The following is a 16,919-nucleotide window of genomic DNA, read 5'->3' on the forward strand; positions in this document are numbered from 1 at the left end:
CAAATATCTACCTTACCAACTCAGGGAATCAGTGAAAATGCGGGGTCAAAGAATCAGATCACAAACGAGAGAAATGGAGGAAAACAAACGACTGGATATAGAATTCAAAACCACGGTTATAAGACTTTTTAAGAATATCCTAGAAAAGGCCGATAAATATAACGAGACCCTCGAAGATATGAAAAAAGACCAACTAGAAATTAAACATACACTGACTGAAATAAAAAATATTATACAGAGACCCAAAAACAGAATAGAGGAACACAAGAATCAAGTCAAAGAATTGAAATACAAAGAAGCAAAAAGCACTCACCCGAAAAAGCAAAAAGCAAAAAAAAAAATCCAAAAAGTTGAAGATAATGTAAGAAGACTCTGGGACAACTTCAAGCGTACCAACATCAGAATTATGGGGGTGCCAGAAGAAGAGAGAGAGCAAGATACTGAAAACCTATTTGAAGAAATAATGACAGAAAACTTCCCCCACCTGGTGAAAGAAATAGACTTACAAGTCCAGGAAGCCCACAGAACCCCAAACAAAAAGAATCCAAAGAGGACCACACCAAGACACATCATAATTAAAATGCCAAGAGCAAAAGACAAAGAAAGAACATTAAAAGCTGCAAGAGAAAAACAGTTAATTACCTACAAGGGAGCACCCATACGACTGTCAGCTGACTTCTCAACAGAAACTATGCAGGCCAGATGGGAGTGGCAAGAAATTTTCAATGTGATGAATAGCAAGAACCTACAACCAAGATTACTCTACCCAGCAAAGCTATCATTCAGAATTGAAGGGCAGATAAAGAGCTTCACAGATAAGAAAAAGCTGAAGGAGTTCATCACCACCAAACCAGTATTATATGAAATGCTGAAAGGTATGCTTAAAGAAGAGGAAGAAGAAAAAAGTAAAGATAAAAATTATGAACAACAAATACATATCTATCAACAAGTGAACCTAAAAATCAAGTGAATTAAAAACCTGAGGAACAGAATAATCTGGTGAATATAATAGAATCAGGGGCATAGAAAGGGAGTGGACTGATAATTCTCAGGGGGAAAGGGGTATGGGAGGTTCATGAAGAGAATGGACAAAAATCATACACCTATGGATGAGGACAGTGGGGGGAGGTAAGGGCAGAAGGTGGGGTGGGAAATGGGTGGAGGGGAGCTATGGGGGGAAAAAGGAGAAATAATTGTAATAATCTGAATAAAGATTTATTTAAAAAAATAAATAAAATAAAATAGTGCAGAGAAGACAATAACAAAAATAAATAAATAAATAAATAAATAATAATTTAAAAAAAGAATGACTTATTTTGCTTTCAACTTCTTCCCTTCAGTATTTCCTATCTTTTCTTTCCTATCTTTTTCTTTACTGTGAAATACAATAATTATAAATCATGTCATTAGTCATTAGTGACTTTCACTTACATCTTAAAGTATAATGACAAACTTTCAGTGTATTAGATAGTCAAGCTACTTAATTCAAGAGCAGGGTTTCTTTTTTCCTGACCCGATCACTCCTTTTTGGCAGATAGTCATCTCCAAAGTTACTTTCAGAACTTAGTGTAGTTTAACATATTTACACCACTGAAATTCACCCATTAAATTTTCAGCTCCCTCTATGCAAGCACTTGAAATATTTTATTTAAATACTAGGGGCCCAGCACACAAATTCGTGCGCCTTGAAAGGAACTGTGGGCCACTAGGCTGCAGTGGGCACAGGGGCAGGTCTTTGCCCATCCTCAGCGCCCCCGCCGCTCCCGTGCTCCCCCCCTACCCCAGTCCCCTCTCTGCCAGCAACCCCGCTCCCTCCACCACCGTTCCCATGAACTGACAGCACCAGTCCCGCTCACACCCACTGACGGCATGGAGCGATTGGGGCCGGCACCAGCAGTGTGTGTGAGCGGCAGCTGTTGTCCCGATTGCCCCTCAGGAGCAGGGGGAGGTGGAGAAGCCCTGAAGGGTGATCAGAGCCAGCAGTCTCCACTCACACCCACTGATGGTGCTGAGTGATGGGGGCTGGTGCCGGGAGCTGACAGTGGGTGCGAGCACCAAGTGGGATCATGGTGCAAGGAGCAAAGAATTTTCTGTAACCACCAGAGGCTCGTCCCGATGACAGCGACCGGTGCCACACCTTGGTCTGGTGCCCCCGCTCACCTGCTCCACCATCCCTCTCGGCTGACACCCCCGTGTTCCGTATGTGTCCCCTGGTGGTCAGCACATGTTGTAGTGACCGGTTGTTTGGTTGTACTGCCGTTTGGTCTATTTGCATATTAGCCTTTTATAGGGTATTTTATATAGGATATTTTCAGAGTGGAAGGGAGAAGCAGAAATAGAAACATCAATGATGAGAGAGAATCATTGATTGGTTGCCTCCTGCATGCCCCTTACTGAGGATCGAACCTGCAACCCAGGCATGTGCCCTTGACCAAAACTGAACCCAGGACCCTTCAGTCCACAGGCTGACACTCTATCTACTGAGCCAAACAAAATAGGGCAGCACTTGAAATATTAATGTTAACAAATTGGTAGTAATTGTAAAAGTGATTGGAATAATGTAGCAATAAAAACATCCTATTTTGAAATTCCTTTAAATGAAGAAAAAAATTTAAATTGTATTTGAATGAGAAAGTGTTTCTTCTTTCCATTTTAAAATTTTTATTTCTTTATTAATTGATTTATGTTTTAAAACCAGAAAAAGTCGTCCAATGTTCATTGTGTCATTTCCTGAAGCTGAACTTTCACTGAACCACAAAAGCATTCAAGGTATGTTTTCATCGGTAGTCATATAAAGTAAATTTGTCTTAGTCTAATTAGACATATTTACAACTGGGCTAGTCTAGTATATATTGCTACCATACATTTAAAAATATATATATTTTTGTTGACTTCAGAGAGTAAGGGAGAGGGAGAGATAGAAACATCAATGATGATAATCTTTCATCGGCTGCCTACTACTCGCCCCTTACTGGGGATCCAGCCCACAACCACTGAGCCACATCGGCCGGGTAAAAAATATTTTTTAAAAATGTTAATAGTGTACCAAAGGTAGTCTCAATGCAAAAAGAAAAGCAACTATAGTAGAGTGTTTAAGATTTCTTAATGACTTTAAGAAATAGGAACCTGTTAATACACGTGCTTTTTTTTTCTCTATTAAATACATAATGTTTACAAAGCATAGGATATTTTTGTTTATCACTGTGTAAGTAGAGAAGAAAGAAAACAGAATTGTAAGTCAAGTAGTCCTGGGATAAGAACTGTACCAAGAAAAGGAAAGACCACATGGCATCAGCAGCCACACATAAAAACGTAAGAAGTGGGGTCTAATTAAGTTCCAAGATGGCAGACTAACTTGATATCCAGTTAAGGAGAGTTTTCTACACAGATTAGATCCCTCATCTCTTAGGAAATTAAAGCCTTAGATGGTCCTGCTACTCATGATAAGATATTAAAATTGCAGGCATAAGTTTGCAATGATGCTAACAGAATAGATCAGTATTCTATCTAATAAAAGAGTAATATGCAAATTAACCATCACACTGCTACACCCACCAGCCAATCAGGAGCGAATATGCAAATAAACCCAACCAAGATGACTGCAGCCACAGAGAGCAGGAGGGAGGCTTGGGTTTCCCCCACAATGGAGGAAGCCAAGCTTTCCGCCTGCCCTTGCCAGTCTAGGCCTCCATTCAAGGCTACAAAGTTTCAATAATAGAAGATACATAAATCCAAACAGAAATGGCAGCAGCCACGGAGCTGAAAAGAGCAGGAGGCTAGGGTTGCCCCCTGCGATGGAGGAAGCCAAGCTTTCCACACACCCTGGCTGGCCCAGGCCTCCACTTAAGGCTACAAAGTTTCAATTATAGAAGTTAAATAAATTCCAACAGAAATGGCTGCTGCCACGGAGGGAGCAGAAGGCTTGGCTCCGTTCCAGGCTACAAAGTTTCAATTATAGAAGATAAGTAAATTTCAGATCTCAGGGCCTCCGCTTGGGTCACCAGGGGGCGTGGCCGGCCTGCAAACCACCACAGGCCCCTCACCCAGGCCGCCCCACGCCCCAAGGGAACCCCCACCCTGATCCGGGACACCATTCAGGGCAAACCAGCTGGCCCCCACCCATGCACCAGGCCTCTATCCTATGTAATAAAAGAGTAAATATGCAGATTGACCATCACTTCAACACACAAGATGGCTGCCCCCATGTGGTCAAAGATCCTGTCCCCATGTGGACACAAGATGGCCACCACAAGATGGCCAGCAGGGGAGGGCATTTGGGAGGGACCAGGCGTGCAAGGGAGGGCAGTTGTGGGCGATCAGGCCAGCAGGGGAGGGCAGTTGGAAGGGACCAGGCCTGCAAGGGAGGGCAGTTAGGGGTTACCAGGCCGGCAGAGGAGGGAAGTTGGGGGCAAACAGGCTGGCAGGGGAGTGGTTAGGGCAGCCGTGGGCAAACTACGGCCCGCGGGCCAGATCCGGCCCGTTCGGCTCTTCTATCCGGTCCGCGGAGCCGAAAGAGCGGAGGGTTCTCTTGCTCTCCCCACCGCTCCTTTACTTTGAATTTATATTAGTTCACACACTCCATCCATGCTTTTGTTCCGGCCCTCCGGTCCAGTTTAAGAACCCATTGTGGCCCTCGAGTCAAAAAGTTTGCCCACCCCTGCTCTATCCACTGAGCCAAACCGGTCAGGGCCATGGTGTTTCTTGATGCCATGAAGCTTCTGTGACTTTAGACCCAGAAATAATTCCCTTTCCTTCTGGCACTTCATTGCAGCGCCCTCCTTTTCTTTTTTTTTTTTTTTAATATATTTTATTGATTTTTCACAGAGAGGAAGGGAGAGGGATAGAGAGTTAGAAACATCTATCAGAGAGAAACATTGATCAGCTGCCTCCTGCACACCTCCTACTGGGGATGTGCCCGCAACCAAGGTACATGCACTTGACCAGAATCGAACCTGGGACCCCTGAGTCCGCAGGCCGACGCTCTATCCACTGAGCCAAACCGGTTAGGGCTGCAGCGCCCTCTTGCCTTTACTCTTCAGAGTGTTTAGAACAGGAAGCTCTTTTTGTTATCATCCTAGACCAATGGTGGGCAAACCGCGTCTCGCGAGCCACATGCGGCTCGCAAGCCACATGCGGCTCGCAAGCTGCGGTTTGCCACTCTGTTGACTAATGAGTTTGCCGACCACTGTCCTAGTTCATAGGTCAAAGTTCAACTACTGAGCCACAGTGTTCCTCTTTTAAATGCTTAGGTCAGTGGTCAGCAAACTCATTAGTCAACAGAGCGGCAAACCGCGGTTTGCCGACCACTGCCCTAGACTGTGGGTTAATTTACATATAAAGAAACGATTAAATTGTTAGATAGTATAATTGACTGTGTTCTTATACAATTCTATCTTCTCCCTCCTGATTTAGAGTAATTCTAACCAGATTGTAATAGTTTGTTTATAAGTTAAAATTCAGTTCCTCTGAGCATTTTCTTTTCATTTGACACTTTAGAATTTATTTCCCATACAGTACATTTTATCTTTTCAAGTGATAAGTAGAAAATCTTTTAATAATTTATTAAAGGAGGGACAAGAACTCAAGAAAAATATTTTTTTATTTGTGAAAACTATTTTAAGTAAATTTTGCTGGAAAATGAGAATTCCTTCTAAATGTGTTTTTAAATATAGTCATCAAATTATAATAATACACTTCATTATATTAATTTATCAGGTTTTAAGAATAGTAACTAATTGGCATAAAAGAATGATCATTTTTATATTGAGGTGGTTAGAAACAACATAAAAGATGACAGGTTCTTTACAATTCAGAGAAGGAGGAAGAGGATGAACTCTTTTTCTCTTTTTGAACTCTAACCCCAAAGGATTTGAGAGTTTATTAAAAACAAAAATCCCCATACAAAGATGATTGAAGATGTATCTATTGTTTTTTAAAGTGTTCCTTTAATGGTATTAAATTTTAAGCAACCAGAGATATAAAATTTTAAACAAAGGTATTGATAATGCTATATATCATTATTGCTTGGCACAAAGGACTCTAATGCAAGGATAAGAAATGATTTATTCTTATGACTTTTTGCTCATAATTCTGTGAGGAACTGGAATACCATGCTATTAATCTTCCTAGCTGATTTTCATAGCTTTTCATCATCAAATGGCAAAGGTGAAGCAAATAATAATAATTATAAATTTTTGCAGGCTATAAAGCTCAGTAAGCATATAAGCTCAGTATGTTTATTTTCCCCCCTGAAAAACCTGTCTTGCTTGTGAGGATGCATTCTGAAGTTCAATAGATAATTATTTGCTTACACTCTAGGTCTAGATATTGCCTAATCAAAAGAAACCAAAGTAATGACTCAAACATATGCCAGTGAGCCCTGAATTCCTGCCTAAGTGTGTCAAGAGTGGCAGGGCCTTGCCGGTGCAGGTTGGAGGCAAGAGGAATGGAGTAGGAGAAATCTCTTTTCTTGATCCTCCTTAACTTAGTGTGAATTGCTGTCAGCCAGCTCATCTCAGGGGCAACAGGCCAGGTGAGGAGTTGATGGTGAAGGCACATTTAGGATAACCTCCTGACTCTACATGGGGCATTCCTTTTCATGCTTAACTTGACAGCATGAATTTCTTTAAATTCTATTACCCATACTGGATAAGAACACTAAGAAAGTAGATGTGATTTTTTCCCTTGTAGTTATAAACCCTTAGAATAGCTCAGCCAAAATGGAAAGGTTGGTTTTTAGCTAAAATAATTCCAAATAATTATAATTTTACTTGACTTCATGTAAAATATTTTTGAAGAAGTGGCAACATTTTCTTTTATAAACTTTATTGGCAACATAATGATACTTTTATATCAAATTGATATAATATTCAGAAAATATTTGAAATGTTACATATATTTCTGAGGGAGTCATTTCAAGTTACATGATTAAGAAATGCCAGGTGAGGGTACGTGTGATTTTAGTGCTTTAATAAAACTGGAATGTAAACATATATTTTTCTCTTCTAGGGCCTAACGCTGAAAATCCTGAAGTTTTGCCACACCCAGCAAAGGTTGGTCTATATAACTGAGATTAGGCATACAGATCATGGGTTTAGATTTTTTTAAAAATTATGTTGATTAAAGCCTCAAGCCCATTTAGACTCTTCCTTGGTCAATACTACTATACCTGTACCTTACTTCATCTCACCTGTACCTTACACATTCCTGCTTCAGTGACTCGTTCAAGTCAAGAACCCAGAAGCAAGAGAAAGAGCATAAAATTTGGAACCAGATAGGTGTGCATTCCAAGTGTGTCATATATATGTGTAGAATACCACTAGTGATACCCATTTCACAGGATTGTGAGTACAGAGCAATGATAGTTCATGGTATCTGGGCCTTAGTTGGTGTTTAATAATATGTGTTTCTCCCTTATTTCACTCCTTCACAATTTTTTTTATTTCAGGCTTAAGTCCCCTTTCCTCTATGGCTCTTTCTCAGATAATTCTGTTGATCTTGAACAAATTGCTTCCTCTTTAGCATTCGTTATTCTCTGACTATGTCAGTTTTTCCTAAGCACTTGCATCCTATAAAATTAATAGATCTTTTGAGAAAAAGGACTTTTTTGAACAAAGAAGTTTGGAGAACACTGTATCCTAAAGTCTTCTCAGATTTATAATATGCATACTATGAAAATTCTTATGGTAAAGAAACCTGTTGAACTTTGTCTAACCAAGCATTTTTAAAACAATCATGAAAGCTTCATGCAGACTCCCTCCTCTTCCCTTCTCCAAAAACTATCTTGTAATACATTAGGCCACTCTATGGTTTATGCCATTCATTTGAATTCATACAGTATTTTTGACATTATTTATACTTTATTTAATGTCTTATGTACTTATGCTTTTAATTTTTAGTTAGAAATTAAATTTTTTTAGGGCAGTGTCCAATATAAAAGGGTGTCCCAAAAAATGTATACAAGTTTTAACAGCTGATAGTTCAATTGGTGTTTCTTTCTTTTTAGATTTAACAAACATTGCCTTTATAGTTATTCAAAGTGTGTATATGTTTTGGGGGGACACCCTGTATATACTTTATTACATCTATGGCTTTGGACTTAATAGCTATGAAGATTTCAAATAGAAGGGAGACCTTGAACTGTGACTTTAAGAATGGATAGGATCTGGTTCTTGAATTCCTTCTAAATTCCTTTCATCTTTTAGAGAAAATTATAGTTTGCATTACTGCTAAATAAATATATCTTCTTAAGCTTTATGTGTTATGTACGGAAGAAGATAAATGGTGGCAGGTAGAAAAGGAGGAGAGGGAATAAAAGAGTTTTCATTTTTCTTATTCAAGTCAGAATATTAGAGGGCTTACAATTTACAGTTCATTCTATCACAGTGGCGTGTCAGTGGAAGGTGGATTTGACTTTCAGGAATAGTCAAAATTTATTGAAACCCATTCTGTTATTTAAGGTCAAGCAAATAAATGGTTTTTAGTGTTGAAAAGAAGTTCAGTTCCTTTAAAATATTGAGAGTGGTTTTCTTGAATGGCTTATAAAAAATTTGAAAGTACTACTTTCAAAAGAGGAAGTCTAATAATATTTTGAGCATTAGAAATATTTGAGAATGGGTGTAATCTATTAAGATGATGTTTTTGAAAAATAATAGTCATTTAGAAATACAAGTTTTGTGTTTTTTTGTTTAAAAAATCCACAACTCAGAACCATTTATTAATAGGCAGGGCTCGTAATATTTACATAGAACTGTGCCCTCATTTCTCCTCTTTGTTCCTCTGACCTCCTGTCTTTTGGCTTTTTTACTTCACATTTAATATGTTCATAAAATAGGTGGGAAATAAAAAGAAGGTGAAACTATACCAATTTTATTCCTGATTAATAATTTTTATAAAATTCAATAGATTTTTTACCAAGTTTTTGACAACCATCAACTGCAGTGAAGTTTTGAGATAATCTGTTAACTATCCATGCCATCTCTGCTTCTTCTTTTAGCATGGTTAATTTAAACTTAGCTGAACAGATAATTTGCCATCTGTAATTATGGTCCAACCAATTTTACCTTTGGTCTTCATTTGTTCATTAGTGATTTGGTATAGGAAAGTAGTAAAGACTATTTTTATTTATAGAAGGGGGAAAATTTGTTAAAAATTTTTGATGATAACTTACTGACATGATAAATTGGAAAACTATAAAGTTTTCATTTTAAACACTTCCTTGTATATACTGTACTGATGGAATTTCTTTTTTGAATACACAGGAACTAAATGTAGACAGAGATTCTCCTGAAATTAGCCTTCTCTCAGGTACTGCTATTAAAGTATCTGATACGGTTGCTGTCAAGGCAAATTCGTTAATAGAGCCACAGAAGATCTTAGCAGCACCAAATGTATTTTTTGAGTCTGGAAAGGAAGTCACATTGACCATGACTTCTGAAGAAACCAAAGATGAAGAAAGCTCTGTTGAAACTTTTGTTTCTGCCTTAGAAAAGTTAATAACATCACCAGCAAACACTCAGGAGGAGACATTGTTTGAAACAATGAATGATATTGAACCTAGAGAGTTGATGAGCCCATTGAGCAACTCTTTGAATTCCCTATCAATACCTTTGACATGTCACAGAGATTTACTAGAAAACACAAAGGATGATGCATTGCCAGCTGAATTGTTAGCAGCCATAAACACATTGTCAGAAGCCAAGGTGGGACCCATTTGGCACAAAAAAGAGGAAGGCAGCAGTCTCAGTGCTGGAAATGAATGTTTAGGAATAGAGCCCAACATGTCTCAGACTGATGAAGATTGCACACAAATAGCAGAGGTGAATTTTGAGTCTCTTTGTTCTACTCCACCATATGAACAAGATTCCAAGTTAGCCGAACTGCAGGACAAGCATCCTTCAGTGCAGCAAGTAAGTGCAAGTATGAGTCTATGATTTTGCCTTTTAACAAGTCTTCATTGCCCATATACTTTATTTTAAAATCAGACCTTCTACACAAATATCAACACTCAGAAAAGACTTGTTGACTTTGAAGCATAGTGATCTATTTTTTATTTTTAAATATATTTTTATGGATTTCAGAGAGGAAGGGAAAGAGAGATAGAAACATCAATGGTAAGGAGAATCATTGATTGGCTGCTGCCTACACGCCCCCTACTGGGGATGAGCCCGCAACACAGGCATGTGCCCTTGTCTGGAATTGAACTGTGACCTCCTAGTTCATAAGTTGACATTCAACCACTGAGCCACGCCAGCTAGGCCAGTAATCTTTTTAGAGGTTCCTAGGGTTGAGTTTTCAAGGGGGCAAAAGTTAAAATAGATCAGTTTCTCCCAGAAGACCTGGGAAGACATATCTTTAGATTGCTTATACACAGGAAAGAGAATTCTTTACCAGAATATTCCCTATTACCTAGGAAAGTCACTATGTCTACCTGGGTACACAGTTGAGATGAGATACCCCACATTAATCTCTAACAGGACATAGAATATATGTAATTGGGCTGCTAAGAGAGGGAAAAGTATGCCTGGCTTCAGGAGAACTTTGCATTCTGTGTCTGAAGATACTGCCAGGTGTCACAGTGCTTACAGTATCATGCCTGGAGACCCTGCAGTGGCCTACCACTTGCCAAGTCCCTTTTCCTTGTTGACAATTTTAAAAAATCATTATTGTTTTCCTGATTAAAATAGTAACATGTCCTCATTATACAAAAACTAAGCATTACAGCAATACATAATAATATAGTCTCCCACAATTCCACTTTCCAGAGATAATCACTATTAACAGTTTAGTGTATCTCTGTCTCTAATTATTTCTATGCATAGTCTATATAATTTTATGTAAATGGGACTATAATACATATAATGTAAACATATAACTTATTTTTTAAATTTAACAATCTTGGTTATCTTTCTGCCTCAGCAAATGTAGCACACAACTTAAATATTTTTATTTGCTACATGTTATTCTACTGTATGGGTTGTGTGTGTGTGTGTATGAAATTTATTTGACCGATTCACTAATTATGGTTATTTGGATTATTGTTCTTTTATTTTGGCTATTATAAAATGCTCCTGTGAACATCCATGGGAAGATATAAATAACATGATACTAAGGTCATACTGCAACATACACACCTAGAATAAAATACTACATGTAATTCTGATTTAAAAAAATCTCAAAACAGACATAATAGGACTAAAAATTATTCAGAAAAAGAGAAACTAACTACAGGAATATGGCATGAAAATTAAGATATTTGAGTATTCTAATCTGAAATGAGGTAGTATGAATAACGTGTAGGAAATTACGATTGGTATTGATAGAGTAGACATGACCTTAGCAAGTCTTCAAGAAAGAAAACTTCTTAAAAGTAGAAAGAAGAAATCTTTGAATAATTGCTTGAGTTTGCTAATTTTCTTTATTGATTAAGGTATTACATATGTGTCCTTATCCCCCCATTGCATCCCCACCCCCCACCTCCATTCATGCCCTCACCCCCCTGGTGTCTGTGTCCATTGGTTAGGCTTATATGCATGCATACAAGTCCTTTGGTTGATCTCTCCCCCTTACCCCACCGTCCCCTACCTTCCCTCTGATGTTTGACGGACTGATCAATGCTTCTCTCTCTCTGGATCTGTTTTTGTTCATCAGTTGATGTTGTTCATTATATTCCACAAATGAGTGAGATCATGTGATATTTATCTTTCTCTGACTGGCTTATTTTGCTTAGCATAATGCTCTCGAGTTTCATCCATGCTGTAGCCTGTTTGTGCAATGAGTTTTGCCCCAGTGACATTAAGTAATCATTGTTGATTATTGGTTGTTTATTGAATATTACTATATTTAACTAGGGGCCCAGTGCACAAATTCATGCACCTTGAAAGGAACTGTGGGCCACAAGGCTGCGGTGGGCACAGGGGTGGGTCTCAGCCCATCCTCTGCACCCCCACCAGGCCCCTTCCACCGCGGCCCCCGGTCCCCTGTCTGCCGGCAGCTCTGCTCCTGCCGCGGTTACTCCCATGTGTTGACGGTGTCAGCCCTGCTCGCACCCGCTGATGGTGTGGAGCGATTGGGGCCAGCACCAGCAGCAGGTGTGAGTGGGGCTGGTGCTGTCAGTGGGTGCAAGCAGTGGCTACTGGCCCCGATTGCCCCTCAGGAGCGGGGTGGCGGGGGGAATGGAGAAGCCCTGAGGGGAGATCGGGGCTGTCAGCCGCCACTCGCACCCGCTGATGGCACCAAGCCATTGGGGCCGGCACCAGGTGCTGGCAGTGGGTGTGAGCGGGGCCAGCGCTGGCAGCAGGTGCGAGTGCTGGGCGGGACCGTGGCACATGGGAGCAAAGAATTTTCAGTAACCACCAGAGGCTTGCCCCGATGACAGCGACCAGCACCCTGCCTTGGTCTGGCACTCCTGCTCACCTGCTCCACCATCCTGCTGTGGCCAACGCCCACCATGTTTCACACTCTGCTGCCTGCTGCTGATGCCTGCCATGTTCTGCGTGCGCCCCCCTGGTGGTCAGCACACATCATAGTAACCAGTTGTTCGGTTGTTCAGTTCCACCATTCGGTCTATTTGCATATTAGGATTTTATATATATAGATAATTGTAATCAATACATATAAACTATTACAATGAAAATTAATAATTTAATGTTAAAAGAAACCATGATTAAACATATCACTCAATAAATAAATAAAATTAGAAGATTGATTTAGAACAAAAAAAATTAAATACTCTTACACAGCTGTAATAAAAATATGGATCCTATTACCTTGAGAAGCTTTGCAATCTGGATATATAAATAATTCAGGAAAGCTTTACATGATATTTATAAAAAATGTATTTCATCTATAATGGATTATTAAGGGGGAAGTTAGAGTTATTCATAATATACTGTTAACCTTTTAAAATCAATATAATCTATACTTATAATAGGATAATGTGCAAATTAATCGGGTGCTGTCACGTAACAACCAATCAGCAGGCAGGTGGGGCAGTGAGCTACAAGCAGCAGAGAGCTACAGGAGGGCAGGGCAGTGAGCTACTCACTCACGGATTCGTGCACAGGGCCACTAGTGGTTATATATTACCTTATTCCACAAAATATCATTAACTGTTGCTGTCAAATAACAAAATACCTAGGCTGAATAGAACATAGATCTAGCCTAGTGTCATATCTCTGCCTTTTGTATGTGTCTATGCTACCTGTTTCCTGTGAAATTAAAGCACCCAGAGTGACCTCAGGTTTGCCACTAAATTTTAAGGATGAATATTGATAAAAATAACTTTTACTTATATTCTGCTTAGCTTAGGCTTTTAAATATGCATTGTCTTTTGTTATATTAACTAGAGGCCCAGTGCACAAAATTCGTGCACTAGTAGGGTCCATAGGCCTGGCCAGCAATCAGGGTCTATCAGGGCTTTCCTTCCAGCTGCGGGCCGGGGCCTTCCTTCCCAGCTGCCGGCTGCCTTCATTCCCCAGCTGCCAGCTGCTGGGCAGGGCCTTCATTTCCCAGCTGCTGGCTGCCAGCTGGGGCCTTCCTTCATTCTCCACCACCCCCTGGTGGTAAGCGCACATCATAGCGAGCGATTGAAATCCCAGTCTCCTGACTAAACTCCTGAGGGGACACTTTGTGTATTAGCCTTTTATACTGTATATTACATATTTTCATTATGTTCACATATGTCTGGGTTTTTATACTTGTAAGAGGCATTTTCATGTACTCAAAGGACAAGATAAAACTTATTTCTCTTAGTTTTAATATTTTTGTATTGTTGTAATTATTTGAATATGTATTTATTTATATTTTATTACAGACTCTAGAAGATCCAACAGCATTTGGATTGCAGACATTGGTTGATCAAAATGTAATCTCTTGTGATCCACTAAATAATAAGAGAAATTCAAATCCATTGGAAAATAGCTCTGATCAGGACCCTCCATCAGTGTTAAGGAGATCATCCAGAATGAAAGTAGGCAAATATATAAAGCACAAAGATGACGTGTATAAGATACCAGAAAAGATTTTACCCACAGTACTTGGCTGTGAGAGTCAAGCAAATAACTCTTCAACTGAGACTTTCAGGTATGCTATGAAATTATATTTTTCTACCAAGTATGCTACAGACCTTATAGATAAATCTATGCTTGGGACATTGAGTCATTGTATAGTTACCCCAAGTAAAGAAATTTACTTTTTAGTATTGGTAAATAATTATCTTGCAGTTGCTTTTTTTAAGCTAGAAAACTCTTACTTTTTTATTTGTAAGACAAAGTAATGGAGACTTGTATTTCAGTCTAATGTTAATTTTGTTTGATTTTTTTTTTTAGTAAGTTTTAGATAACCCATCACCACACATAGTTACAGTTTTTTGTCTTGAGATGAGAACTTTTAAGATTTACTCTCTTAGCAACTTTCAAATATCCAATACAGTATTATTAACTACTAGGAGCCTAGTGCACAAATTTGTGCACCTTAAAAGGAACCGTGGGCCGCGAGGCTGCAGTAGGCACAGGGGTGGGTCTCAGCCCATCCTCCATGCCCCTGCCTGGCCCCTCCCACCATGGCCCCCGGTCTCCTCTCTGCCAGCAGCCCCACTCCTGCTGCCACCACTCCCATGCACTGACATTGCTGGCCCCGCTCGCACCCGCTGACAGCGCGGAGCAATTGGGGCTAGCGCCAGCAGTAGGTACAAGTGGGGCCAGTGCCGTCAGTGGGTGTGAGCGGCGGCTGCTGCCCCGATCCCCCCTCAGGAGCAGGGGGAGAAGGAGAAGCCATCAGGGACGATCAGGGCTGGCAGCTGCCACTCGCACCTGCTGATGGTGCCAAGAGATCAGGACTGGCGTTGGGTGCCAGCAGCGGGTGCGAGTGGAGGCTCCAGCACCGGCTGAAGGTGTGACCGGGGCTGGTGCTGGCAGTGGGTGCAGTGGCGGCTCCGGTGCCAGCAGCGGGTGTGAGTGGGGCTGGCGTTGGCAGCAGGTGTGAGAGCCAGCCGGGACCACGGCGTGTGAGAGCAAAGAATTTTCAGTAACCACCAGAGGCTTGCCCTGATGAGAGCAACCAGCGCCCAGCTTTGGTCTGGTGCCCCGCTCACTTGTTCCACCATCCTGCCGCAGCCACCGCCCGCCATGTTTCGCGCACATCCCCTGGTGGTCAGTGCACATCATAGCGACCGGTTGTTTGGTTGTTCCGGTTGTTCCACTGTTTGGTCTATTTGCATATTAGCCTTTTATTACATAGGATAGTCACTGTGCTGTATATTATATCCCCAGCACTTATCTATCTATCTATCTATCTATCTATCTGTGTATTTTAAAAATATTTTTCTTCAAGAGAGAGAGAGAAAGGAATGGAGAGGGGTAGAGAGATAGAAACATTGACAAGAGAGAAACATTATCAATAGGCTGCCTCCTGCATACCCCCTACTGGGGATCAATCCCACAATCTGGGCATGTGCCCTGACCAGGAATTGAACCGTGACCTCTTGGTTCCTAGATGGATGCTCAACCACTGAGCTACACCTGCAGGACTGGACTTATTTATGTGTATATCTTAACTTTTAATTAAATTTATTGGGGTGAACATTAGTAAATAAAATTATATAGTTTTCAAGTGTACAATTCTATAATGAATTATCTGTGTATTGCATTGTATGTTTACCACCCAAAGTCAGATCTCCTTCTGTCACCATATATTTGACCCCCTTTACCTTTTACTACCCCCCTCCTTTTCCCACTATACTGTTGTCTATGAGTTTTTGTATGTTGGTTTTTCTTGTTTGTTCATTTGTTGATTTCACTTTTATATCCCACATATGAGTGAAATCATGTGGTTCTTAACTTTTCTGTCTGACTTATTTTGCTTAGCATGATATTCTCAAGATTCATCCATGTTGTCACAAATGGCAGTATTTCATTTTTTCTTATGTCTGAGTAGTATTCTATTGTATGTATATGTCACCTCTTTACCCAGTCATTTGTCGAAAGATAACTTTGGTTGTTTCTATGTCTTGGCCACCATAAATAATGCTGCAGTAAAATAGGGGTGCATATATGTTTGTGAATAAATGTTTTCAAATTTTTCAGTTAGATATCTAGAAAAAGGGTTGTTGGGTCATGTGGTAACTCTATTCTTAAATTTTTGAGGAACCTCTATACTATTTTGCATAGTGGCTATACTAGTTTACATTCTTACCAGCAGTGAATGAGGGTTCCTTTATCGCCACACCTTCTCCAACACGTGTTATTACTTGTTTTGTTGATAATAGCCATTCTAACAGGTATGAAGTGGTATCTCATTTTGCTTTGGATTTGCATTTCCCAAATTGCTAGTACAGTTGAACATTTTTTGTTGTATTTTTTGGCCATTTGTATGTCTTCTTGGAAAACGTATCTGTTCAGGTACTCTGCCCATTTAATTGGATTGTTTGTTTTTTGTAGTTGAGTTGTATGAATTCTTTATATATTTTGAATATTAAATGCTACTGGAGGTTTTGTTTGCAAACTTCTTTTTCCATTTAGTTGGTTGCCTTTTTATTTTGTTAGCAGTTTCTTTTGCTGTGCAGAAGCTTCTTAGTGTTACATAGTCCCATTCATTTATTTTTGCTTTCCTTCCATTGTCTTTATGGTAAAATTTACAAAATCCTCTCTAAGATTAAGGTCCTACATTTAGTAGTATGCTTTTTTTCTATGTAATTTATTGTTTCAGATCTTATATTTGTGTCTTTGGCCTATTTTGAGTTAATTTTTGTATATGGTGACAAACAATAAACAAATACAATAAAGTCGCAGGTTTCAAAATTGATATACAAAAATCTATTACATTCCTATGTACTAACAATGAAATTTCAGAAAAAGAAATGGAAAAAACATTTCCAGTCGCAACAAAAATAAAATAGCTAGGAATAAACTTAACAAAAGGTG

The 16,919-nt window shown here is 39.7% G+C and overlaps 1 protein-coding gene across 1 annotated transcript in view; it reads left to right on the plus strand.

Moving 5' to 3' along the window:
- Positions 1-16,919, plus strand: part of ANKRD31 (ankyrin repeat domain 31) — a 110,708-nt gene that overhangs the window by 24,500 nt on the left and 69,289 nt on the right. The window contains exons 5-8 of the mRNA XM_080677477.1: positions 2,699-2,769; positions 7,009-7,052; positions 9,261-9,908; positions 13,814-14,082. Coding sequence (XP_080533603.1) covers positions 2,699-2,769; positions 7,009-7,052; positions 9,261-9,908; positions 13,814-14,082 — 1,032 coding nt within the window. The remainder of the gene's footprint in view (positions 1-2,698; positions 2,770-7,008; positions 7,053-9,260; positions 9,909-13,813; positions 14,083-16,919) is intronic.

This window comes from Plecotus auritus, assembly GCF_963455305.1.
Source record: "Plecotus auritus genome assembly, chromosome: 7".
Classification (NCBI taxonomy): Eukaryota; Metazoa; Chordata; class Mammalia; order Chiroptera; family Vespertilionidae; genus Plecotus; species Plecotus auritus.